General features: G+C 50.1%; 1 protein-coding gene across 4 annotated transcripts in view; it reads left to right on the top strand.

Annotated features, from left to right (window-relative positions):
• The window catches only part of USP47 (ubiquitin specific peptidase 47), a 1,494,847-nt gene that overhangs the window by 397,243 nt on the left and 1,071,671 nt on the right, over positions 1-25,933 (top strand). For all 4 annotated transcript variants that reach the window (XM_086955947.1, XM_086955945.1, XM_086955948.1 and 1 more), the window contains 2 exons: positions 19,150-19,245; positions 19,337-19,489. In XM_086955947.1, coding sequence (XP_086812073.1) covers positions 19,150-19,245; positions 19,337-19,489 — 249 coding nt within the window. The remainder of the gene's footprint in view (positions 1-19,149; positions 19,246-19,336; positions 19,490-25,933) is intronic.

The following is a 25,933-nucleotide window of genomic DNA, read 5'->3' as shown; positions in this document are numbered from 1 at the left end:
CGGTTCTGATGATAGCCGGGTCCTCTGGTCTCGTCGCACCCATGGGTCTCAGCTGTGCTGTAGAGGCAGGTTGAGGTCAGAGAGGGCAGGGTGTCCGGGTCTCGTTGTGCTGGTCGGTCTGGTTCCGGAGGAAGGACGTTCAGCAAACCGCAAGATACTTAGTTGGTGCCTGCTGCTGCAGGGTGACTACTCCTTAGTCACAGGGGAGAAATCTTGAGAAGAAGTCTCGAGTTCTTTTCGTAGAAAGTAGTTTCAGGATTCAAAGATGATCTAATTTGGAAGGGTCCCCGCTCCTACCTTTATTTTAAAGAAAGGGGCTGGTACGGGACTAGGTCCTGCCCATGGGTGGGACCAGGAAGGGGGGTGGTTACACCCCTCTCCCCTGTCCGGACTTTCCCCAGCTCAGGGGCTGGTGTGCCCCTGGAACTGGTTCAAGCCGGCCTATGCATAGTGAGCACCGGGGTGCCACTTGCAGTCACCTTCCTATTCAGCCTTGCCTACGTAGGATACACAAAACCCTGTCTGGGATGGTGCTAGCACCGCCCCTGACAGGAAACCCTTTGTCCAAGCTCTCCTCGCTGGAAGGACTCCCAGCAGCAGGAGGTCAGACTTGTGTTTGTGGTGGCAGCATCCATTTTGTGATGCTGAGGCTTGAGTTAACTTTAACCGGGGTTCACAGTTACATACATGTCGTGTCCCTCTAGAAGGGTGGAATGCTAACTCCGTCGCCAGAATTGGCGAGGGGTTAGTATTCCAATTCGTATGACACCTTACTCGACATGTTTTGATAAAGCGATACCAAAGTTGGCAAATAACCGCGAGGATTATAAGGCACTTAAGAGTATATGGTACGCGTGATCATGGAACAGCTATTAGGACTTGGTTCCTCAAGCTGCAAACGGGCTCAGCTCATGCCAGAGCACCATCTCACATAATTCCAAGCACTCTGCCTTCAGGATTGTCAAGGCCTGCCATAGGAGTGACTGATAGGAATACATGTGTCCATTTTAGGGTTAGATATAGGTATACTATATCTAAAGCAAAGGGTGATTACACCACCTTGCCCCAGCTGTCGTGCAGCCAGTTGTGTCAGATTTAAATGGCCAGCCAGGGGTGGCATAATACATGCTGCAGCCCCTGGTACGCCCTGGGTACACCTATGCCCTGAGTTACAGGGACTGATAAGGTGGCCCAGTACCAATTGGTAAATGCACATAAGGTACACGTGTCAATTTAGTGAGAGAACAGCTAGGCTGTGGGTCTGATTAGCAGGCCCACAGCCAGGGAAGTCGTAAACCAGTGAAGCAAAAAGCAAAAATCTGGGGTGATCATAGGATTGCAGACCCTACTCTCCTACAATGGTGTTCACTATAGACTTCTCCACTGTCCCGCCAGCTCTCAAGCAATTTTCCTGCGGGGTCATTTGAAGGTGCGCGTTATGTAAGGTACAACACGCCTATGACGTCTCAAAGTGTTACGTAGACCTCGGGAAAGGATCACTCCAGAGATATATATATATATATATATATATAAATATATATATATATAATATGCACACGCTCCCCGCACCCCCCCCCCCGAGGCGTAACATATACCCCTGAGGCGCAGTGGAGGGGCAAGCAACCATCCATTTGCCCCCAGTCCTTCATGGGTGGGGGTCCCATTCAGCACAAGGCATATAAATATCAGTGAAATATAGGGGACTTGGGGGCCCCTCATCACATTCGGCGGGGAGAGGAGGGGAGGACCTCTCATTGTCTTTTACACCACTAGCACACTGGTGAAAGCAGTTTTCCCTGCAGTCTAGCCCAAAAAGCAGCAATGGGATTGACCAAAGCAGACGGGTGTCCGCAGATAGAAATACATTGCTTTGCACATGTCTGCTCAAACCTCTGTAAATGGACAAACAATGCGACACTTAGGGTGGTGGTGTTGGGGTCTTTGGCTGGGTTTCCTTCTAATTTGATTTTGAATTTGTTAAACATTAACATGTGCATCTAGGGTCTTTACTTCTTTTTTCTATTTGCAGACGAAAGGGGTGGCAATGGGGGCAAGTTTTGCGCCAGACCTGGCCATTATCTATATGGATGATAATGAACATACCCACGTTCTGAATGACCGGAATCCCTAGGGAAGCGCCATATAGACAATGTAATGATGATATGGCATGGCAATGAGCAACAACTCTCTGATTTTCACCTTTAGCTCAATGCCCAATCACATGACATTCAGTTTTCACTTGAGTTTAATAACAAATTGATAACATTTCTTTACATTTCTATCAGGGAGGACGAGGGCAAACTACACACTACCCTATATAGAAAAAACTGCGAAAGAAATACCCTCCTACGATCTCATCCCCGCTTTGGTCAGTTCCTGAGGTTACAGAGGAACTGCACTAAGAAACACGATTTCTTTGAGGAATCAGCTAATTTAATGACGCGCCTTATCGGAGGGGGTATTCCAGGAGTTTACTAAAAAGGCCCGTAAAAGGGCATGGTTTTGCCATAGAGAGTTCCTTGTCGAACCCAAACAGAAGACAACTCCTGAACGGGAACGTCTGGTTTGTGTGACTACATTTTGCAATAACAGTAACGCGATTAAAAAAATCATCATCCGCCACTTAATAACAGATGAGATAGGGATCACAGAACCTCCAATGCACATATTTAAGAAAGGTAAACATGTGAGGGACTATAGTGAAATCCTTATTACTGATAAAACTCAGGGACAACCAACAAACTCTAGGGAACATTTCGCCTGTTAAGGGACATAAGTGCGACAATGCAAAGCCTGACCTATGACGAAGGAAATAAAACAGGGTACCTATAACAACTACATCCACACACTACAGGATTACACTAATTGCAACTCCATGGGGTAATATACGCTATAACCTGCCCATGCGATTTTCTGTACATTGGCCAGACCATACAAAAAGTGAAGGCCCTTATACCGCAACATTGCAGTAGAATACGTTGCAGAGAGCAGGGAGCAACTCGTGTAGAGCATTTCAACACATTGGACACTCTGCTGAGAGTCTGAAGTGGTGGGTAATTGAACAAGTGAAGGCCAACCGGAGGAGGGGTAACTTTGCCAACACGATCAGTGTTCATGAATGTAAATGGATATATGTTTTTGATACTGTTATGAAGGATCTGAACGAATATGAGGAAATTGCTTGACTGGTAGCAACATTAAACAATGGCTAGTAACTTTGTCATGTGCACCCTTCTGTGTATGTGTAATAACGTCAAAACACATCACCTGTACAATTTAGATTGCACATGTACATTATTTCACTAAGAAATGTATATTACACACGTACTTGTTATATTATGTGGTGTTTTGTGTTTCTGTGCTGCAAGTTTGAATATTCTGTGCCATTCAGGACCCATGAGCAACGTGCACCCGCCGCATTGCAGCGCTCATAAAATCCAGCCGCGAAGACACAGTTGTGCTTTGTCTTGTCGTGTGAGGCCTGGATTCCCGCGGGAATGCTCTGCAAATTTTAAGAACAAGGTAAATTTCACACTAGACGGGCAGCTATCTCTTGGGAAATAACCGGTTGGCATTTTTTAGGCTAATTAATGGTCCTTACATGTTTTGTGTTTTCAAACCGTTTTGGGTGATTGGTTCACCGACGATGCAGTAAATCTCCTTTAATTTGGCAGACTTAAGAAATAAAGATTAAAGGATACCCTGTACTACACCGCAACCACTGTGCGGGTAAGCCAAAGATTATGGTTCACTATTGTAAATTCCATCTTTTTGATTAGGATCGGTAGTTTTTATGTGCACCTCCTTTTTACAGACTACCCACCACCGGAAGCTGTGATCAGGCCACCCGATCGACACCTACATATAGCTTAGTAATGCAGGTACATTTCTGGCCTCTATTTACAGATTATTATTATTTTGCGGCATTGAATCCGACTCTATGATTATACTCTCAGGATGTCTCCCCTCCCCTTGTCCTGAGGAAGAACCGTGAGCTGAGGATATAACTACCCTCCACATGCCTGGGTCTAAACGTTGACATTCTTTCCCAAGTGGGCCTGAACCCGACACCACCATTACCCTGCCCAACCTACAGATGATATATCTGTTTCTTCTTTTTGAAAAATCATGAACAGGAATGACCCATGAGGGTCAGGCCCTGATTATCAGGTCTTGATTTTACCTATATTCAGTTTTTCGTTGTTTATATTAAATGTAATCATTATTTTTGAAGCCATCTTTACTCTGATATCCCTCTTTTTCACTTTATCTGTCTCACACATGAGCACGTATCTTTTCACTTCTCTTTGGAGCAATCTCTCACCTTGTTATAGAATATGGTAATTTGTTTACCTAAAAAAGTGTCTGTGAAATAAATACAGTTAGCTTTTCAAAGAAATGATGGGTGCTATTTTTATTTGAAGGTGCGCAAATTTGAGAACTTTGTGTTCGAGGCATGTGGGCTGCTGAATTCATATCTGTGCATAGATCGCCGCCTAGTGTTGGGTCCGGATGATTGCACATTGTTGTCCTGGAAGAGTCTTCGAAGTATCACGAGGTAGGTGGCTCCTCCCCTGGACTACAGTGCGCATGGCAATCCTCTCCATCCTCAGATTGTTTTTTTCCGCCATTGGGTTCGGATGTACTTTCTTAACTCCAGTTCAGAAACTTTGTATTAACTCTTTCCTAAGGCCAAAAGGCCTTTGAAGCGTCTGTATTGTCTCGTTCGGTGCTTGTTTCTTCTCCAGTTCTTCGAACCGGACGTCGGAAGCGGTTTTTCGCTTTCGAAACTAAAGGCCCAAACTACGACGACGATGGATCGGAGCCCGTTCAAACGATGCCCCGTCGGTAATTCAAAATACCCCCACATCGATGTGCACCCAGTCTGCTATAAATGTTTATCCCCCGAGCACGACGAGGCCAGCTGTATGGCTTGCTCCAAGTTCCGCTCCAAGAAGACGCTTCGAGTTCGACGCGCAGCAAGACAGTCAGCGCAAAAGTCGGCGCCCGAGCCGGTCAACATGTTCGAGGCTGGTGACGAAGAAGGCGCCGAAGACGAAAAAGTAGAAGATCCTGACGAGCAGTCGGAACCAGCGTCGGAGCATGACTCCAACTTCGAGGTGGACGAACAAGATGAGGAATACGTCCACGAAGAAGACGTCGAGGTAGGGGACGACGAAGGGGCCATCGGAGCCGTCGATGACGACTCCAGTGATGAGCCAGGCCCACCCGCAGTAGCCGGGCCTACTAATGACAATACACTCCCTACGGCTCAGGTCGAGGCATCGCCGAAGGGCCTTAGCCAAGATCTTCATTTACGTTCTATAGCCCCGTGTCCAAGCCAGGCTAAGAATACTTCGAAAGAGCCATCGGTCGATTCTTCAAAATCGAAATCGAAACCGGAACCTACAGAGCAGAAATCAAAACCGAAACTACTTAAGATGGTCGTCGGATCGATGTCGACGCCAGTCAGGTCAAAGACTATCGATAACCCTTCGGCGTCGAAAGGGGCCGTCGCCTCGAAGACTGGAGCGTCACAGCAGGGCTCTACCGTCAAGCACGTCACCTCGACGCAGTCGGCGTCGATGGCGACGTCGACGCACAAACATGTCGACAAGGCCAAGAAGGCTGTCGAGCCGAAGATTTCAGCGCTCAAACCGCTACTAAGCAAACAACTCGAGTCGAAAACCAAAGCCGACCCGAAACAGCAAGTGTCATCGACGCCCAAGGCCGTGCATACTACGCACCAGGAGCTCGAGTCGACGCAATCGAGCAAGCGCACTACTGAGTCGCTGAAGCAGCTCGGATCGACCACTACGGCGAGCTCCAAAAAGGACGGACACCCTCCGATTAAATTCGGTCTAACGCCAACGGCTCGAGCCAAGCATCTCGAACACCACAAAGGCACCGACCCTTCCAAAACGTTGTCTGCGCCTTCGAAGCCCACCCCTGAAAGGGTTGTGTTCCAAGAACCCTCGTACGACAATCAGTCTAAACTCTTCATCGACTCGTGCGATGCGGCCGGGGGTTCGGGTGACACCGCCCACGTGGATCCTCGGGAGTCGCGGGCGCCGCGTCCGGCCCCATACCCTCCGGTCCCTGGGCTGAACGCTACGCCGGAGGAGATTGAGCGTTTCCTCATGACCATGAGTTCCCTTTCTCCTCCGACGGGCTCCGCGGCGCCTCCGGGCCCAGCGGACCCGTCTGCTGGCCCTAGTGGGTCGGGGGCTTCGACCCCGACGCCGTTGGGTGCTTCGGCTCCGACGCCGCCGGCGCCGCAGGGCCCGGCGCCGCAGGGCCCCACGATCCAGACACCGCCGGTGCCCTCGGGCCCGGCGCCGCAGGGAACAGCGGCACCGGCGCTGCCGGTGCCTTCGGGCCCGGCGCCGCAGGGCGCCGCTGGGCCTTCCTCAGGCTCTGGATCGTCAATGGTGGACCTTACGACCCCCCCGGCGTCGGTCCGTGTGGTGTCACCTCCAGCGCCGTCCTCAGGCGGCGCCGTCCCAGATACCTCCTTTGCTTCGGTTCCGACATCGGGACGGCGCATATCGGCGCCGCACCCGACGCCGTTTGGAGATTTTTACTTCTATGAAACGACCTCATACAATTACAACCCTGAATCTCAGGAGATGGGTGATGAGGAGGATTGGGAGGGGTCTGAGGACCCTCTGACCAAGGAATGTCAGTCTAATATGGACTGGGCAGGAGACCTTGGGGAGGCCAGTGGCCTGGACACCTCTCCAGACACTGGATTTGTCTCTTCTCCTACCGTGGCTTCGGAGGAGGGGGCTACCTATGGTGTGGTGTTGACGAGGGCTGTCAAGGCCTTGGGCCTTGAGCTCCCGGTCACGGCTGTGAGGACTAACCTCCTCACAGAGGTCCTTAAGCCGCATGCCTGCTCAATGGAGCTTCTGCTGCCGTTTAATGAGGCCTTGACCGACGTTCTTTTGGGCACTTGCTCCAGGCCCGCTACAGGTTCGCCTGTAGATATGAACGAGGCCAGACGCCACCGCCCGGCTCTGGGCGACCCATGTTTCCTGTCCTCCCACCCCACCCCCGAGAGTCTGGTCATCCAGGCCTCTAATTCCCAGACCGCATTCCCGACGGCCCCGCTGGACAGGGAATCCAAGAGGTACGAGAATTATGGAAAGAAGATATTCTCATCCCTTAGTTTGGGACTGCGGTCTTCCAACACCGCATGCCTCTTGGGCCGGTACACCCACTCTCTGTGGGAGACGGTGGCGGAAGTGCTGCCAGAGTGCCCGTTGGAGGTACGGGCCAAACTCGGGCAAGCCCTTGTGGAGGGCCGGGACGCAGCCAAGTATTCCATCAGGTGTGGGCTGGATACTACCGACTCGCTGGGCAGAGCGATGGCTACGACAGTGGCGTTGAGACGCCACGCCTGGCTGAGATCCGCCAATTTTTCGGCAGATGTCCAGAACACTCTTATGGACATGCCGTTCGATGGCCGTCGACTCTTTGGCGACAAAGTGGACCACGTGCTTGAGCGCTTTAAGGACTCCAGGGCTACGGCCAAGTCCTTGGGCCTCTCGGCTCCGTGCCAGCAAACGGGTTCCTTTCGCTCCATTCGTGGCCAAGGAAGGGGCGCCCCCACACGTGCCGCCAGCCACTCGCCGCAGACTGACGTCCAGCGCGGCGGCGGACGTGGAAACCGCCGCGGAGGCGGTCGGGGAACCAGGCGAAGTCAGTCCACACCTGCCCCAGCGGCATCCACCTCTAAAACCTCCTACTCCGTGCTTTTCGGCCCATGTGACGCCAGTGGGAGGCAGGGTTCGCCATCACCACTCTCACTGGCGCACTGTCACTTCGGACAGGTAGGTGCTGCAGATCGTCCGGAGGGGCTACTCCCTCCCCTTCGAGACGACTCCTCGAGCCATGCCACCGCAACACCACCGCGTATCGGGGGATAACTTGCGGCTCCTGCAGGAGGAAGTTTCGGCCCTCTTGGCCAAGGGGGCCATCGAGCGCGTTCCTGGGCCAGAGGTAGGTCGTGGTTGCTACTCCCACTACTTTCTGGTACCCAAGAAGGGCAAAGGGGGCCTACACCTTATCTTGGATCTGAGGAACGCCAACGGCTTCCTCCGGAAGGAGAAGTTCAAAATGCTGACTCTCGCTCAGGTCTTAGCTGCCCTAGACCCAGGAGACTGGATGGTAGCATTGGACTTGCAGGACGCGTATTTCCACATCCCCGTCCTGCCGGCCCACCGGCGTTACCTGTGGTTCACGGTAGGCCACGAGCACTTTCAGTTTACCGTGCTCCCGTTCGGCCTTACCAGCGCCCCACACGTGTTCACGAAGGTGATGTTGGTGGTCGCAGCTGATCTGCGCAGGTTAGGGGTCTCAGTCTTCCCCTACCTAGACGACTGGTTGTTGAAATCTGGCTCGCCCCAGACAGTTGTCAGCCACCTCCAGACTACGGCGGATCTCCTGCACCAGCTGGGATTTTCCATCAATGTGCCGAAGTCACACCTGTGCCCCTCTCAGAAGCTCCTTTTCATCGGAGCGGTTCTCGACTCGGCACAGTTTCGGGTTTACCCGCCCGAACAGCGGGTTCGGGATATACAGGCTCTGATTCCGGTCTTCCGGCCTTTATCCCGGGTTTCGGTCAGGTTGACGCTGCGGCTTCTGGGGCTGATGGCCTCCTGCATCCTTCTGGTGCATCACGCACGGTGGCGGATGCGGGCTCTGCAGTGGGACCTGAAGTTTCAGTGGGCCCAGCATCAGGGCAACCTGTCCGACCATGTCCTGATCTCGGAGGGCACTGCGAGACAGCTGCAGTGGTGGCTCACGGACCGCGATTGGGTCAACGGCAGATCCCTCTCCCTTCCCCAACCGGAGCACGTAGTTGTGACGGACGCGTCCCTCCAGGGCCGGGGAGGCCACATGGTAGAGGCGGAGATCAGAGGCCTCTGGTCTCCGGTGGAGTCCCGGCTCCATATCAACCTGTTGGAGCTGCGGGCGATTCGTCTAGCACTGAAGGAATTCCTCCCGTCTGCCCAAGGGAGTGTAGTGCAAGTGTTCACGGACAACATCACCGCCATGTGGTACTGCAACAAACAGGGCGGGGTGGGGTCATGGACCCTCTGCCAGGAGGCTCTGCGCCTCTGGCAATGGCTGGAACATCAGGGCGTGACTCTGATGGTTCAACACCTGGCAGGTTCTCTGAACGCCAGGGCGGACAAACTCAGCCGACGGTGTTCGATGGATCACGAATGGCGTCTGAACTCGGACGTTGGGCAAGGCCTCTTTCAGCAGTGTGGAGAGCCTTGGTTAGATCTATTCGCCACCAAAGCGAACGCGCAATGTCATCAGTTCTGCGCGTTGGAATTTCTAAGGCGGCACTCGCTCGGAGACGCTTTTCGTCGCGAGTGGAGCTGCGGTCTGTTGTACGCCTTTCCGCCTATACCACTTCTGCCCAGAGTGCTGAAGAAGATCAAGCGCGACCGGGCACAAGTCATCTGTCAGAAGGCTCAGGAATCCACTGGAGTCGACGATGGTCCCAACGCCCCACCACCCAAAGGACCACCAGTAGAACTAATGGTAACCCCTAAAGCCGCGGGGAAAGGGAAAGGGGAAGTGGAAGAGAAAGAGAGAAAACAGCCGCAGGTTGGTGGGTTGTGCTTCTCCGGTATTGGCTTCAAGCTTGTGGACACGCAACCCCCTAGGAAGAATAACTTAATGCATTCACAAGCTCACTATATCATATTATATGTACTGACAGTTTTATTACACGTAGTCTCTTACCCCAAGGAAACCTGGGCTATGCTTCTCTCTTGTAAGTAGCTGTTGTATGTTCGTCACAGCTCCTGCACATATAACACAATTAATGCACTGTTCCTTCCTATTTCTAAATGAAAAAAACCTTTGGATAGTCTTAAGGAAGTTACCTGAGATTTTGTGTTGTCCCTTATTAAAATTTCTTCTGGAAGTCTTGTATACGGTAACCTATGTTTGTACCTAACCCTCACTATTGGTAAACTAAATTCTGACCCTAAATGTCACTACGCTGTTCTCTAATCAGCTAAACGAACGTACTCCATATTTTCTGAATCTTAAACACGAACTCCAATGAAACACGAAGTGTTGCTTTAATTTAACAAAGTCTCTCACAAAAGTCACTTGCCAATAATCCCTCGTTGCGCATGCGATAGTTGCTCTGCCAAGAATCAAGAAGCGCTGACAGGAAGTCTCTGGAAAGTCTCCACAGGAGAGCCGCGCTGTGTCTCCGGTGAAGAAGTCAGTTGAAGTGCGCAGTTCCTTGAACGAACGTGCGCCAAAGAAGACTAGAACTGTCACTCTGCATTGTTCGTGGGCTTCCTCTGCCGCCATGTTGGAGTGCACGCTCGCCAAGGGTTTGAAGGCAGTGCTGCATGAATAAGGTTGTTACCCTGTGCTGCCTCTTCCAATGAGGATACTTGGAGGCATTCTTAGTTTGTCGCTGAGTTTTCACTTGAACTGCACTAACGCTAGCTATCGTGCCTGGAGTCTTGACATCATCCTTGTGGCTCCGGACTGGGCACGAAGGTACTGGTATCCCGAGCTACTCAGTATGTCAGTCGATCCCCCAGTTCGTCTGCCTCTTCAGGAGGACCTTCTGTCGCAGCAGCAGGGGACGGTCCTCCACCCGAACCTGTCCAGTCTCCCCCTCCATGCTTAAAGATTGAGCGGCGACAGTTGAGGCCATTTGACTTGCCTCCTGAAGTCTGCAACATCATTCTGGCTGCCAGGCGTCCCTCCACAAAGTCGGTATACGCCTGCAGGTGGAACAGATTTGTGGCATGGTGCACAGCAAAGGCTGTGGATCCCCTCAATGCCCCTCTTTCTGAGGTTCTCCTCTTTCTTCTCTCTCTTGGCCAGCAGGGCTCTGCTCTGGGCACTGTCAAGGGCTGTCTTTCAGCTCTATCAGCCCTTTCAGCCTTTCTGAGGCTGCCTGACCAACCTTCTTTGTTCAAGTCCCCTATCGTTAATCGATTCCTGAAGGGCATCACTCATACGTTCCCTCCTGTTCCCTTCGTGATGCCTCAGTGGGACTTACGTTTCTGATGTGCGCTCCCTTTGAGCCACTTCACAACTGTCCTCTTCGCCTTCTTTCTTTGAAGACTGCCTTCCTTGTAGCCATCACCTCTGCCAGGAGAGTGAGTGAGCTCCAGGCTCTATCTTGTAAGCCTCCTTTCCTTTCAGTCCATCCGGACAAGGTTGTGTTTCGGACAAGACCCTCCTTCCTACCCAAGGTAGTCACGGCCTTCCACATTGGGCAATCCATTACGTTGCCCACCTTCTTTCCGCCTCCGCACCCCTCGAGGGAAGAGGAGAGGCTCCACCGTCTGGACCCAAAACGTGCGCTCTCATTTTATCTGAATCGCACACAACAGTTCCGGGTGGATGATCAACTCTTTGTTGGATACGCGGGCGCTAAGAAAGGGAAAGCGGTGCACACGCGGACCATCTCCCGGTGGATTATCTTGTGCATCCAGGCGTGTTACTCCTTGGCTAAGAAGGAACCCCCTGTTGGGCTGAGGGCTCATTCCACTCGAGCCACAGCCACTACAACTGCCTTGGGCCGAGGTGTGCCCTTGCAGGACATTTGCCAGGTGGCTACGTGGGCCTCGCTGCACACGTTTGCAAGACATTATTGCCTGGACAGTCAAGTCCGGAGGGGCGGCTACTTTGGCCGTTCCGTTCTCCAGGACTTTCTGGTGCGATTATTGGTTCGCAGACCCACCACCACGGGGATGGTATTGCTGGGGTATCTATTCTAAGGTAAGGAATCTTATCACTAACGTGTCTCTTTCAGATGCACAAGTTACTACTTGTGTAACGATATATCTGTAAGAGACATTAGTTAGTGATAGATTCCTTACCGACCCACCCATCCTCCCCGTTCTGCGAACCGATATCTAGGGTTAAGGTCATCCCCTTTCAGGGCCCTAGTTTCATGGCACCAGTGTTGGTTTTTGGCATGGCTCTGCGCTTCTGGCGCGGAAAAGCTGTGTCTAAGAACTGACGTCGATTCAGAAAAGGGGGTGGTGATGAACAGAGTGTCTGAATTGAGCAGACCACTCTTACCCAGTCCAAAGATCAGGGCTTGATCCATCACCGTTATTTATCTCACTGCCCCATCCCAGCTCAGAACCTGGCTATATGCAAATCAGTCTGTCCCTGGCCCAGTGCATCATGGGAACAGGGCAGACTAAACTACCAAGCCAATTCTTCACCAGAAAGGAAACAAGCTACCGGGGACCGGTTTCTGGCATTTCAGCCGTCTTCGGCCCGGCTTGCTTGAATCCTGATGGAGCAGTGAGAAAGGGACTCATGTCTGAGTATACCCTGCCACACCTATAGTGGCCAAAATCGATTCAGAAAAGGGGGTGGTGATGAACAGAGTGTCTGAATTGAGCAGACCACTCTTACCCAGTCCAAAGATCAGGGCTTGATCCATCACCGTTATTTAGCTCACTGCCCCATCCCAGCTCAGAACCTGGCTATATGCAAATCAGTCTGTCCCTGGCCCAGTGCATCATGGGAACAGGGCAGACTAAACTACCAAGCCAATTCTTCACCAGAAAGGAAACAAGCTACCGGGGACCGGTTTCTGGCATTTCAGCCGTCTTCGGCCCGGCTTGCTTGAATTCTGATGGAGCAGTGAGAAAGGGACTCATGTCTGAGTATACCCTGCCACACCTATAGTGGCCAAAATCGATTCAGAAAAGGGGGTGGTGATGAACAGAGTGTCTGAATTGAGCAGACCACTCTTACCCAGTCCAAAGATCAGGGCTTGATCCATCACCGTTATTTATCTCACTGCCCCATCCCAGCTCAGAACCTGGCTATATGCAAATCAGTCTGTCCCTGGCCCAGTGCATCATGGGAACAGGGCAGACTAAACTACCAAGCCAATTCTTCACCAGAAAGGAAACAAGCTACCGGGGACCGGTTTCTGGCATTTCAGCCGTCTTCGGCCCGGCTTGCTTGAATCCTGATGGAGCAGTGAGAAAGGGACTCATGTCTGAGTATACCCTGCCACACCTATAGTGGCCAAAATCGATTCAGAAAAGGGGGTGGTGATGAACAGAGTGTCTGAATTGAGCAGACCACTCTTACCCAGTCCAAAGATCAGGGCTTGATCCATCACCGTTATTTATCTCACTGCCCCATCCCAGCTCAGAACCTGGCTATATGCAAATCAGTCTGTCCCTGGCCCAGTGCATCATGGGAACAGGGCAGACTAAACTACCAAGCCAATTCTTCACCAGAAAGGAAACAAGCTACCGGGGACCGGTTTCTGGCATTTCAGCCGTCTTCGGCCCGGCTTGCTTGAAACTGGGATGGTGCAGTGAGCTAAAAAACGGTGTTGGATCTAGCCCTGATCTCTTGACTGGGTGAGAGCTTTCTGCTTAATTCAGAGACTCTGTCCCTCACCACCCCTTGTTGTAAATAAGAACTGACGTCAGCACGCGGAGGCGGCATCTAAGTACTCCGACGAAGTCATCACTGCGCCCACGACGCCGACGACGGACGCGGAGCCGCAGACGACGCCTACCGACGCGCAAGGGTACTGCTACGCAAAAGTTTCCGGATCCAGTCTGATGCGCCTGGGGATATTCTAAGGTAAGGAATCTATCACTAACTAATGTCTCTTACAGATATATTGTTACACAAGTAGTAACTTGTGCTTCGGGGCAGTTCCTTTCGTCGCTCCGGTAATAGGGGAGCCTCAAGAGGACAGGCTTTACAGCAAGCCCAGTACACCAAAGGGAGCACGCAATCCACCTATACAAAGAATACCAGGGGTGGACACCGTGGGAACAGCGCCAAGGGCAGAGGACGTGGCAATAACGGTGCCAGATCCTCCGCTCCCAACAAACAGTGACGCCTTGTCACTGCCCCCTGACCATCTAACACCTGTCGGGGGAAGACTCCAGCAGTTCCTGCCAGTCTGGGAAGGCATTACCACGGACAGGTGGGTGAGACAACTTATCCAATACGGCGATTGTCTAGAGCTAACCTCCACCCCCCCCCCAACATACCCCCAAGGCACCGTCCTATGTCCGCAGAGCACATGCACTTATTGCAGCAAGAAGTCCTCTCCATGCTGCAAAAAGGGGCAATAGAGCTCGTGCCTGCAGAAGAACGAGGTACAGGAGTCTACTCTCTGTACTTCTTAATCCCAAAAAAGGACGGTTCCCTGCGGCCCATTCTAGACCTCAGACCCCTCAACCAATACATCCTGTCAGAACACTTTCATATGTTAACCTTACAGAAGGTCCTGCCGTTGCTCAGTCAGGGCGACTTCCTGGCGACCCTGGACCTCAATGATGCATATTTCCACATTCCCATTCACCCACGTCACAAGAAATATCTCCGGTTCACCATCAACAATCAGCATTACCAATTCAAGGTCCTGCCTTTCGGGGTCACCACTGCCCCCAGAGTGTTCACCAAGTGTTGGCGACGGTGGCTGCGCACCTTCGAAGACAACACATTCATGTCTATCCCTACCTGGACAACTGGCTTGTTCAAGCAAAGTCGGCCCAGCAGTGTGCCAGCCACATGTCACGCACAATTCACCTCCTTCACAGTCTAGGTTTCTCACTCAACTACGCAAAGTCGCACCTGCAGCCCGCCCATGTGCAACAGTACCTAGGGGCAACATTGAACACTCTGACGGCGACAGCGCAGCCAAATTCTGCCAGAGTCAACAGCATGCAGCTGCTCATTAGGAGGTTCAGGCTTCAACAATCGCTCCCAGCGCAGGTGTTCATGCAGCTGATCGGTATGATGGCCTCCTGCATATTCATAGTACCGCACGCGAGGCTGCACATGCGTCCCCTTCAAGAATGCTTAGCACGACAGTGGAACCAGGCTCATGGGCATCTAAAAGACCTAGTGTTGGTGACCAGTCGCGCATACAACTCTCTGCATTGGTGGAATCCACAAAACCTTTGCAGGGGACGACCGTTCCAAGAGCCTGTCCCACAGATAGTGCTAACAACGGACGCATCTCTCCAGGGTTGGGGAGCGCATGTCCTCCATTACACTGTGCAGGGACTATGGACGGCACAACAGCAGAAGATGCATATCAATCTTTTGGAGCTGCTGGCAATCTTCATGGCACTGAAAGCGTTCAAGTTGCACTTGTGCAACAAGGTCGTGCTGATCCGGACGGACAACATGACTGCCATGTATTACATCCAGAAACAGGGAGGCACACACTCCCCGCAGCTATCTCACCTAGCCCAGAGCATGTGGAAGTGGGCTATCCAGAGGAACATCTTCCTCATGGCGGAACATCTCCCGGGCATAGACAACCAAATGGCGGACATGCTCAGCAGGCACAGTCATCAGATGCACAAGTGGGACATTCACCCCACGGTGCTCCAACCATACTTCCAGCAGTGGGGTCACCCAGAGATCGACCTCTTCGCCACAAAAGAGAACGCAAAATGCCAAAGCTTCGCCGCTAGATTCCCACACCCGCAGTCTCAGGGCAATGCGATATGGATGAACTGGTCAGGCAGATTTGCGTACGCTTTTCCCCCAGCCCCACTCATACCGCTGGTGGCGCGCAAACTGAGGCAGCACTCCATGACCCTCATCCTATTTGCTCCAACGTGGGCATGGTAAGCTTGGTACACCACGTTCCTGGAACTTTCAGTGGTGCCACACCAACGGCTGCGCCTCACTCCCAGCCTCCTCACTCAGAGCCGTGGAGACATTCAGCACCCAGATCCGCAACAGTTGAGCCTAGCGATTTGGCTCCTGAGGTCATAGAGTTTGGCTACCTCAACTTGCCCCCTGAGTGTATGAACATCATCAAAGAGGCAAGGCGACCTACAACTAGGGCTTGCTATGCAGCCAAATGGAAATGTTTTGTCATATACTGTTCCAACAATGAAATTAATCCGCTAGACGCGTCCACGCAAAACATTATATGTTACTTGCTGCATCTGTATCAATGCAATCTAGCGTATAGTTCCATTAGGATACATTTGGCTGCTATGGCCGCTTATCTTCAAAACAGGCAGCATCTATCCCTCTTCAGAGTGCCTGCCATTAAAGCCTTCTTGGAGGGCCTTAAAAGAGTCATCCCTCCCAGACACCCTCCTTCACCCGTCTGGAATCTAAACATCATTCTCACCAGGCTCATGGGGCCCCCCTTTGAGCCTCCTCATTCTTGTGAGATACAGTTTCTTACATGGAAAGTGGCTTTTCTGATAGCCATCACATCGCTACGAAGAGTCAGTGAGCTTCAAGCCCTGAAAATTCAAGAGCCCTACCTACAATTTCATGCTAATAGGGTAGTGCTGCGCACCAACCCCAAGTTCATGCCAAAGGTAATCTCGCAGTTGCACATTAATCAAAACATAGAACTGCCAGTTTTCTTTCCAAACCCAGATTCAGTGGCAGACAGAGCACTGCACACCTTAGATGTTAAAAGGGCTCTCCTGTATTACATCGACAGGACAAAAGACTTTAGAAAGACTAAACAACTGTTTGTTGCCTTCTCTCCACAACACAAAGGCAACCCTATTTCCAAATCAGGTATAGCCAGATGGATGCATACAAATCTGTTATCAAAAGGCTAAACGCACTTTAACAGTTCCCCCAAGAGCGCATTCCACACGCAAGCTAGGGGCATCCATGGCTTTCCTGGGTAACATTCCTCTAGAGGATATATGTAGAGCAGCCACATGGACCACCATACATACATTTACCAAACACTACTGCGTAGATGTACACTCCAAACAGCAAGCTGCTGTAGGACAGGCTGTTCTCAGAACTCTCTTTCAGACTGCTGCAGCTGGCACGGGCAACCGCCGCTAAGGAGGTAACTGCTATTTATTCTATGCACAGATATGAATTCAGCAGCCCACATGCCTCGAACGGAATATGCTACTTACCAGTATGCATCTGTTCATGGCATGTAGGGCTGCTGACATTCATATCGCCCACCCTCCTCCCCGGTGCCTGTCGCAGCTGTAGCACTCAGAATCATTTTCAGGCATGGTCATCACTTTCAGTACTACACTCCATCTCTGCCACAATGGCGAAAAACAATCTGAGGATGGAGAGGATGCCCATGCGCACTGTAGTCCAGGGGAGGAGCCACCTATCTCGTGATACTTCGAAGACTCTTCCAGGACAACAATGTGCAATCATCCGGACTCAACACTAGGCGGCGATCTATGCACAGATATGAATGTCAGCAGCCCTACATGCCAAGAACAGATGCATACTGGTAAGTAGCATATTCCATTTGTGACTTTATGCTAATCATATCCACATCCAAATTGTATTTCAAATCATGAACGTTACTATGACTCGATTGCATTGTAAATGAGTCTAGGACCAACTGTTTTCTATATCAATCGATACCCAGGTCAGTGGACAGTATTTGGGTTACCCCATTATGTTATAATGGCTTCAGATGAACATGGCACACTCCGTAGCCGTCCTCCCCTCCACCCCACCCAGCGCCTTCGTACCCTCACAGGTAAATAGTGCACTTTACAACCCCCGGATTGATTGAAGGTGCTGACTCCCTTTCTTGTTGTTCAGAACATCAATCTTCCAGTGTTCTTTTCTCCTCCTCATTCCCACTAGGACGAGGAGAAACTCCACTGGCTAGATCCAAAAAGGGCTTTCAGTTTCTATTTTGATCACACCTGAGAACACCAGTTGTCCGATCAGCTATTTATCAGGTTCACTGGAACAAACAAACAAAGCAAGCATGTGCAGAAGTAGACCATCTCTCGCTAGATCATATCCTGCATTAAGATCTGCTACGCATTGGCAAAAAAGCAGTCCTCTGCAGGCTTGAGGGCTTATTCTGCTGGGGGCCAAGGCTGTTACCACTGCGTTGGCACGTGGGGTGCTTGTTCTGAACATTTGCCTGGCGTCTTTGTGAGATTCACTCCATATGTTTACGAAGCACTACTTTCTGGGTAGTCCAGTCCATCTAGATGGACTTTACCTGTTCCGTCCTGTAGGACTTTTTGATTTGAGCCAGCTCAGAGAACCTCCTTCTGGGAGGTACTGCTTTGGTATCTATTCAAAAGGTGAGGAATCTGCAGTTAAATGTCTCCCTCAGAAGTTCAAGTTACTTACCTTCGGTAATGCTCTTTATGGTAGAAACTTTATCTAACCGTAGATTCGGCACTGGCCCTCCCGTCCACCTCGCTCTGTGATCTGGACTCTTCCATGTTAAAAGGTCCCACTTTAGATTTCTGCACATTGGTCTCAATCAATCTGATGATGGCTTTGCATTTGTCAGCACAGGTGAGTCAGAAAGCAACAGCAGCGTTCATGAGTGGAGCCTATATATGCCTGCGCTGGTCACTTCCAACAACCTCAGTGATTAGCCGCCGACGAGCATGCGTACTGCTGAACATTTTCCAGGTCCAGTCTGACACCTGGGGGACTATTTAAAATATGTGGTTCGATAGTCTCTATCAGAAAAAGCGTTCCCAAAGTAAAATAACTTGTTCAACTGTTTGGTTACAAGGCTATGTAAACAAAGGAAAAAGTTCCCACCAAGAACAATATTAATTTTTAGAGAAAGTCTCCTTGGTAATGGTTCATCTACTCATACATTCCAGAGTGAGGTTTTCAACAGTCAACACTTCACTGAGCTCACACCCTCATGGTTTCCGCAGGAAAGTGGTAACATGTGCGCGCCCCCACAACTTGAAATTATTGCCAGTGAATAAAACACTGAAAGTCAACTACTAAATAAAACTTTGTACATGTGATTTCCTTCTCTCAATCGAATTGCGATACCTGGAGCGATTTCATTTCATGCATCCCCAAAGGAGGGTTTTTGGCCACTGATGCTAATAAAGTGGTTGTTATTGATCTGTGAATAATGACCAATACTTTTTTGTTACATTATGTAAGACTGTAGTGCTAGAGGCAACTTTACTAATGCAGTGCTTGTGTTTTGCCCTAATTGGTATCTAGAAGCACTTCAATTCAGATGGTTTTGATACATGAAACTTGATACATCCTTACATTGACGGCCAGCTGTGAAATATTTTAACTGTATTTAATGTGTTTTTACTGCAAATATTCTTATAACTTGACATCCGAAAACGTATATTTTGCTGTTGTATTTCAAATCCACTGCAGGAAGAAGCACTGCATGCCTTTATTCAGCCAGAAATCCTTGATGGTGGGAATCAGTACTTCTGCGAACGTTGCAAGAAAAAATGTGATGCCAGGAAGGCAAGTGATTTTGATTAAAGATTTCTTCTCATAACTTATTGCATATGGTCAGAATCTGTTGTATTGTAACTGCGTTGTTTGCTTCTGTCAGGGGCTGAGATTTTTGCATTTCCCGTACCTACTGACGTTGCAGTTGAAAAGGTTCGACTTTGATTACACCAGCATGCACAGAATTAAACTAAATGATCGCATGACCTTTCCAGAAGAGTTGGATATGAGCGCCTTCATAGATGTCGAAGATGAGGTGAGCTATATTACATAATTCAGCAGCTTTCGACCTGTTTTCTTCCTATCCAATGTGGTCTAGTATGTGAGAAAGAATGTCCATCTTTGAGAGTTTGGCCTTCATTACAAGTGTGGAGTAATTTTCAGTTCTGCTGCCAACACAGTTACCAGCTAAATATGGAGTTACAAGAAGTCATAGAATATTACGATCCCAATTTTCCCCCATTTCACCATCTAAATCCTGATGAAATTGCATGTGGTAAATGGCTTACAAATAACCCACTTCTGTGTGAAACAGTGTGATCAAACCAATGGATGAACACATGCCCGCTTTTACGGACACCTGGTGAAGGTTGGAATACTACTGTATTCCCACATTGTGGAAATACAGATATAGGACCACCACCTATCTCGAAGCGACGGTGGTCGGTTATTGACCCTGCATGTTATAATTCACTCTTCTTTGCCTCTCCCTCACCCTTAAAGTGTTCGGGATGAATGCCTAGCACGCGTTGCAATCTTTGCTTCGGTGGTCAAGCGGCAGGCAAATGTTACAGACCGGATGTTGATCCTTCTGTGCGTACTTGTGTTGGCAATTGTTGCAGAACTAGAATGGTGTCTTCTCCATTACAGCCCCTAGGGAGCCCACCGTATGCGCATTCTCTGTAGGATGTCGAAGTTTCTGTGTTTTTCCTCCTCTCTGCGTCCCGGTTCACCTCCTAGAAGGCCGGTGTGTCGATAGCTTTTCCTGATATTTTTCATGGATTCTTCTCTCCAAAGTTCTGGAGCTCCTTCCTTCTTGAGCCAAACCCAACGACGGAAAAAAAGAATCTGAAGATGGCGACCAAATTCCATACCTAACCACTAGATGGCAGATGTTGCAAAGTCCTCCTGTGCCCTGGGCACTCCCCCAACTTTATGCTGAGGGATACTGGTGGTAACTGACTAAGACTGACCCTGGGCTCTGCCTAACCAGTCCCAGGGCCAGTGTTATGCTGAAAGGGACACATTAGAATACAGTTAAAACACCTACATACACTAGGGTTCATAATGGTATGGTGGGGTACCCCTGTGATTGGCAGGACCTACCCTATAGGCCCCTAGTATATAATAGGGCAGGGGGATTGAAACTACCTAGAAGTTCCTAGTACCCTAGGGCATGGCAGTTTAGAGGCCAGCAACTATTTTTGCACTTGCATGTGTGCACTGCTGAAGCGTGAGGTCAGTTTAAAAGCAGCACTGGGCGCCAGGACTGCTTTATCAGGGACACCCTTATAACTTGAGTTTTTATATGCCTGGGTTAAGTGAAATTTTACAGTTCACTCCCCACATTGTGGTAAAGTGCTGCTCAAATTCGACTTTGATGCTAGGAGCCCAGTGGAGGGAGAATTTGCAATATTTCTACAGATTTAGAACCCCTAAAGTCTCCCCTAGTTGCACATGGGGTGGGGTTCCTGTAGATATAAGACAAGTACCTTATAAAATATGTTTTTGTAAGTCCTGGTGCTGGAAAAATGGCCCAAGTCATTTTTCCCATTGCAAATCCCCTGTTACATAGGATAACATGGTAGGAAGTTATTGATTAAGAATTCTGGATAGGAAAGGGCTAGAAATGCCATTCAAAGACTTCCCAGATTGGTATTAATTAATCCAACAATATAATATTGTTGAATTTCTCTTAAAGTGTACATACAAGAAGTTATAAGACTTCGTTTGTAAGTCCAAATTCAGCTTTCCAGTGGTCTGCCCTGATTGGTCAGAGTTAAGTGGATTAGCCAGGCTGCCTTGAAGAGGTGATAAAGAGCCCCTGGGGTTAACAAGCTCTGCTGGCGGGGCAGTGGGCTGTTCCATAGGAATCGACCAGCCTTCGATCCGCTAACCAATATCGATACGATGGAAAGCGACATTGGCACCTGGATAAAATCAGCCAGCGACCAATTTGCCCCCCTTACCAAATTCCCCCCCACCAGACACCACAACTCCCATAGATGGTTCTCTGACGACCTCAAGAAACACAAACTAAAGGTGCGCCAGATGGAACGAGCATGGAGACACAATTACTCCGAGCCTGACAGACTACAATACACTATACCCCGCAGAGAATACAAAAATGCAATTTCCTCGGCTAAATCGGAACATTTCTCCAACAGAATCTCGTCCGCGGACAATAAATCAAAGGAGGTCTTCAAAATCATGCACAAACTCACCTCAGACGACAGAACTCTCCCAGTTCAGACCCGCACCCAAGAGACCTGCGACGCCCTCAATCTTTTCTTCGTGGAGAAAATCAACAAAATCAAGGACTCCATCCCCCCCCTCCCTCAGATACCCCCCCGACACTCCTTTGAACAACTCATCGACCCTCACCCACTTCCCCATCCTCAACCCCAACTCACTAGCTGAACTCGCGACCCGGGTAAAATCAGGCTCCCCGAATGACTGTTGCCCCCCCTCGATCCTACGGAACGTCTGTCTCAATTTACCTGACTGCATCCTACCTCTGCTAAATAAATCCCTCAGCACTAATATAGTCCCCAGCACCTTCAAAGAGGCCATCCTAGTGCCTCTCCTGAAGAAACCTGGTGCGGACCCGGCTGACCCCTCTAACTACCGTCCTATATCGCTCTTGCCATATCTCTCCAAACTAATGGAGGCCCACGTTACCCGGTGTCTCTCCAACTTCATCGAGACCTCCTGCCACCTGGAACCTAACCAGGCCGGCTTTAGCCCACTCCACTGAGGCCGTCATTTTAGCAGTCTTTGACACACTCGGGAGGAACGCCGACTCGGGGACCCCCCAGGCCCTCGTACTCCTGGATCTGTCTGCCGCGTTCGACACGGTGGACCACAACATCCTCCTTCACTGTGTCGAACAGGCTGGCATCCAGGGCCCTGCCCTCAAATGGACTCAGTCCTTTCTGACCGGCAGAACACAAGCCGTCCGCCTGGGCCCCTACACAGCGCCCAAAATTCCTACAACCTGTGCAGTCCCTCAGGGTTCCTCCCTGTCACCCCTACTATTCAACCTCTACCTTCGGCCCCTGATCCATTCGCTTCAAAACTGGGACTTCACAGTATAGAACTACGCGGATGACTAGCAAATCATCTTCCCACTCAACTCCTCGAACGCTGAGGACAATTTCCACTCTGCCATGAAACACATCCAGGAGTGGATGAACGGCAATCAACTAAAATTAAACCCCGGGAAAACTGAGCTCCTCCCCGGCTCTAGTTCACCCCACTGGGGCTCGCATCTTTGGCCGAACAAACTAGGCCCCCCCCCCATCGCCCCCCCCCCATCCCCCCCCCCCCCCCCAATCCCTGCAAAATCTGTAAAAAGTCTTGGTGTGACCATCGATGCCGAACTCTCCCTCAGACCCCAAGTCGGCAACGTGATCTCATCATGTACGTTCCAGCTCCGAAAAATCTGTAAAGTCCGTCATCTGCTACCACCAGCCGCTCTGGTCCAGGTCATCATTTCCCTGGTACTATCCCGTCTGGATTTCTCCAATTCTCTGTATTACGGTCTCCCAAAATCACTACTTCATCGCCTCCAGGTCGTACAGAACCAAGCAGCTTGTCTCATCCACAAAACTCCCAAATGGCAATCGGCCAAACCCCTGCTTCACAAACTGCATTGGTTACCTATAGAACAGAGGGCGGCCTTCAAGTTGGGATGCCTTACATTCAAATCCCTCCACTGCACCAGCCCTGCCTTCCTTACATCACTCATCAACCCACACCGTCCAACTCGCAACCTCCGTTCAGCCCACCTCAAACTGCTTGCTGTCACCAAAACCAACAAATTCGGTGGCCGTCGGTTCGCTCTCCTGGCCCCCAAACTTTGGAACTCTCTCCCCCTCGGCATCAAATCCAGTAGTTCCCTCCATTTCAGAAAACTGCTAAAAACCTTCCTTTTTCCCCCCTCCAGCTAACTCCCGTTTCTTCCGACCTCAGCCCCACCTCTGTCTCACAGCGCCAGGAAACCCACGGTGTCAGCGCGCTTTATAAATTCCGCTTAACATAACATAACAGGAGTCGTAAAGTATGTTCTTCAGAGGAGAGTAGAGACCAGTGAAATTTACAGCTCTGAACTTCCCATCTTAGGCAGACGGTAGGATTAAGGAAGGCATGAGCAGATGCAGGGGGGAGAGTCTAAGTAAATTAGCCATCCTAGGGGTGTGTTTAACCATCTAGTACCTCCTTGCTGGAAAACAGTAATTATGGATTTGGAAGATTTGATGCACTCTGGGACAAGATAATGCCACACTCTACAGGATTTGGTCATATATTGGAGGAGTTACCCTGCTCCCCTTGGTAAGAAGTGACCTCCTGCTTGACCCATAGAACTAGGAATAAGTATCTGAGAGGGCAGAGCTCTCCAGATCTGCTTCTTGAAACTTACTGAAACAAGACGTGCCCTGTTCAGATATTTTGCTGTGCAAAGATTTCTGAGGCCTGACCTCTGAAGACTGCACCATCTGAAACTAAAGCCCTGTGGGTGATCTTGTTGAAAAAGAACTAAAGAGTGGACTCCCTGAAAGCTGCATGTTAAAAGAGCTCATCTGGAACATCACCAACTAAATCTACACCTTGGAGAACCATCAGTGGATTTGTAAGCTTTTTGTACAAGTGGATTGTGGAAACTCACATCATCAACTTTCCAGGACCATATTGAAGCTTCCAGACCCTTTGAGTAAGTTTGAGACACTTTGGGACCCCTTGAGGAACTTCAGGAAGAAGTTTGGAGAACTTTGGAGCAACTTTAAAAAAAAACTCCATAGAGGGACCGACCCAACTTAGCCAGCCTTCAACCACGAGCCGACCAAGCCATCCAGGTTCGTCCCGCTAAAAGCTCCATGGGTCCAACTTCCAGAGTTTGACCGGCACTAGAAGACAACTGAAGCTGCCTAACCCTCACTGGATCCGGCTATATGAGTAGCATTGCGAGACCCCGCGAGAAAAAGCTCCAGAAAAGTTTCCAAGTCCGCTGGTAGAAAAGGTGACCGGGAGCAACAGCGAGAGCCACGCCGCCTGCCTTCCATCGCGTGCCGGCCTGGATTCCTGGGCTGACCCGCTGAAGCGATCTTGAGAAATGTTCTTCTTCCGCTCCAGGTAAGTTGACCGGGACCTCGTCACAAGTCAAGCCGGCGAACCCTCACTGGATACGGACTGGCTGGGAGCTTTGAGGGCCCTCTGGAAGAAAAGCTCCAGAAAAGTTTGAGTGTGACGGTAGAAACTGAGACCGGGACCTACCGAGAGCTGTAGCCATTCTGGGCTCCATCGCGCCCGGCCTGAAACTTTAACTTTGGCACAGTCTTTCGCGTGCAGGTATCACAATATGGTGCTATAATCTTCTAAATGCTATATTTCATTAAATCTTTGAAAATTCATATCTCTGGTTCCCTACATTGGATTATTGTCGTTTTGGTGTCCACTTTTATAAATTGGTGTTAGATTTTTATTATGTGCTGTGTCTTAATTATTTACTGAAATGGTGTTTTTAAATGGTTTACCTGCCTGTCTTTAAAGTTAAGCCTGTCTGCTCGAAGACACGTTACCAAGGGTTGAGAATAGGAATAATTTTCTAAGCTCTATGCTGAGTCCTATAATGTGTTAGTTGCCTTATTGCCAGTGGCAGACTTACATTTGCCCCTACCTATAACCCACTTTCCAACATTTGGTGCTCAGCGGTGTGGATGAGTATTTGTGTTTAAGAAGTACACCTTTCAGTGAATGAATCAAGATAATAAAAATCCTCTAAATTGCCCGAGGGCAAACATTTTGAGTTTGATTTTTGGAATTTAGACTAAACTGTTTTTAATCCATTGTTTTGATTTTTCCAAATTGTTCTAAGTCTGTGGTGCCTAGATTTTTGTGACCCAAAACTAGGAAACCATAGAGCTGGACCTGGCTAAACTGTCACAGTTTAAGATGGCTGAGCTTAGGGAACAGTGTAGGCTTAGGGGGCTGCCTGCTGCCATGAAGATGAGGAAGGCAGGGTTGCTTGAGTACCTACAGGCCTGGGCCGGGGAAGTGGAAGAGAACCCAGGGGGAGTGGAGGATGTTCCCCCCTCTCCCCCCCGCCCCCCCCCCCCCCCCCCCCCCCACCAACCTCACCCAAGAGAAGGGTGAGGATGAGACCTCTTCCATCATTACTAGTGTTAGCCAGGTGATTCCAGATGGTGGGAGTGGGGAAGGGTCCCTTGCAGAGAGACCGCTTCAGGCTCAATTAACTTTGATAACTTTAGAGCAGGAGAAATCGGAATTGCCTGAGAGGAGATGGGAGAAGGAGGAGTTGAAAAGAAATGGTGGCATTGAAAATGATGAAGATTTTGAGATGTCCAAGGGAGGTGCCTTTGAACCTAAACTTCCCAAGGGTATAGTGCCAAAGTGCACTGAGGGGGATGACATTGACAGGTGGCTAGCAGCTTTTGCGAGGGCCCTTTGAATGAGTAGGGTC

Source organism: Lissotriton vulgaris, chromosome 2_1 (assembly GCF_964263255.1).
Source record: "Lissotriton vulgaris chromosome 2_1, aLisVul1.2, whole genome shotgun sequence".
Taxonomy (NCBI): Eukaryota; Metazoa; Chordata; class Amphibia; order Caudata; family Salamandridae; genus Lissotriton; species Lissotriton vulgaris.
Note: the sequence above shows the minus strand (reverse complement) of the source record. Positions and strands in the feature narration are given on the sequence as shown.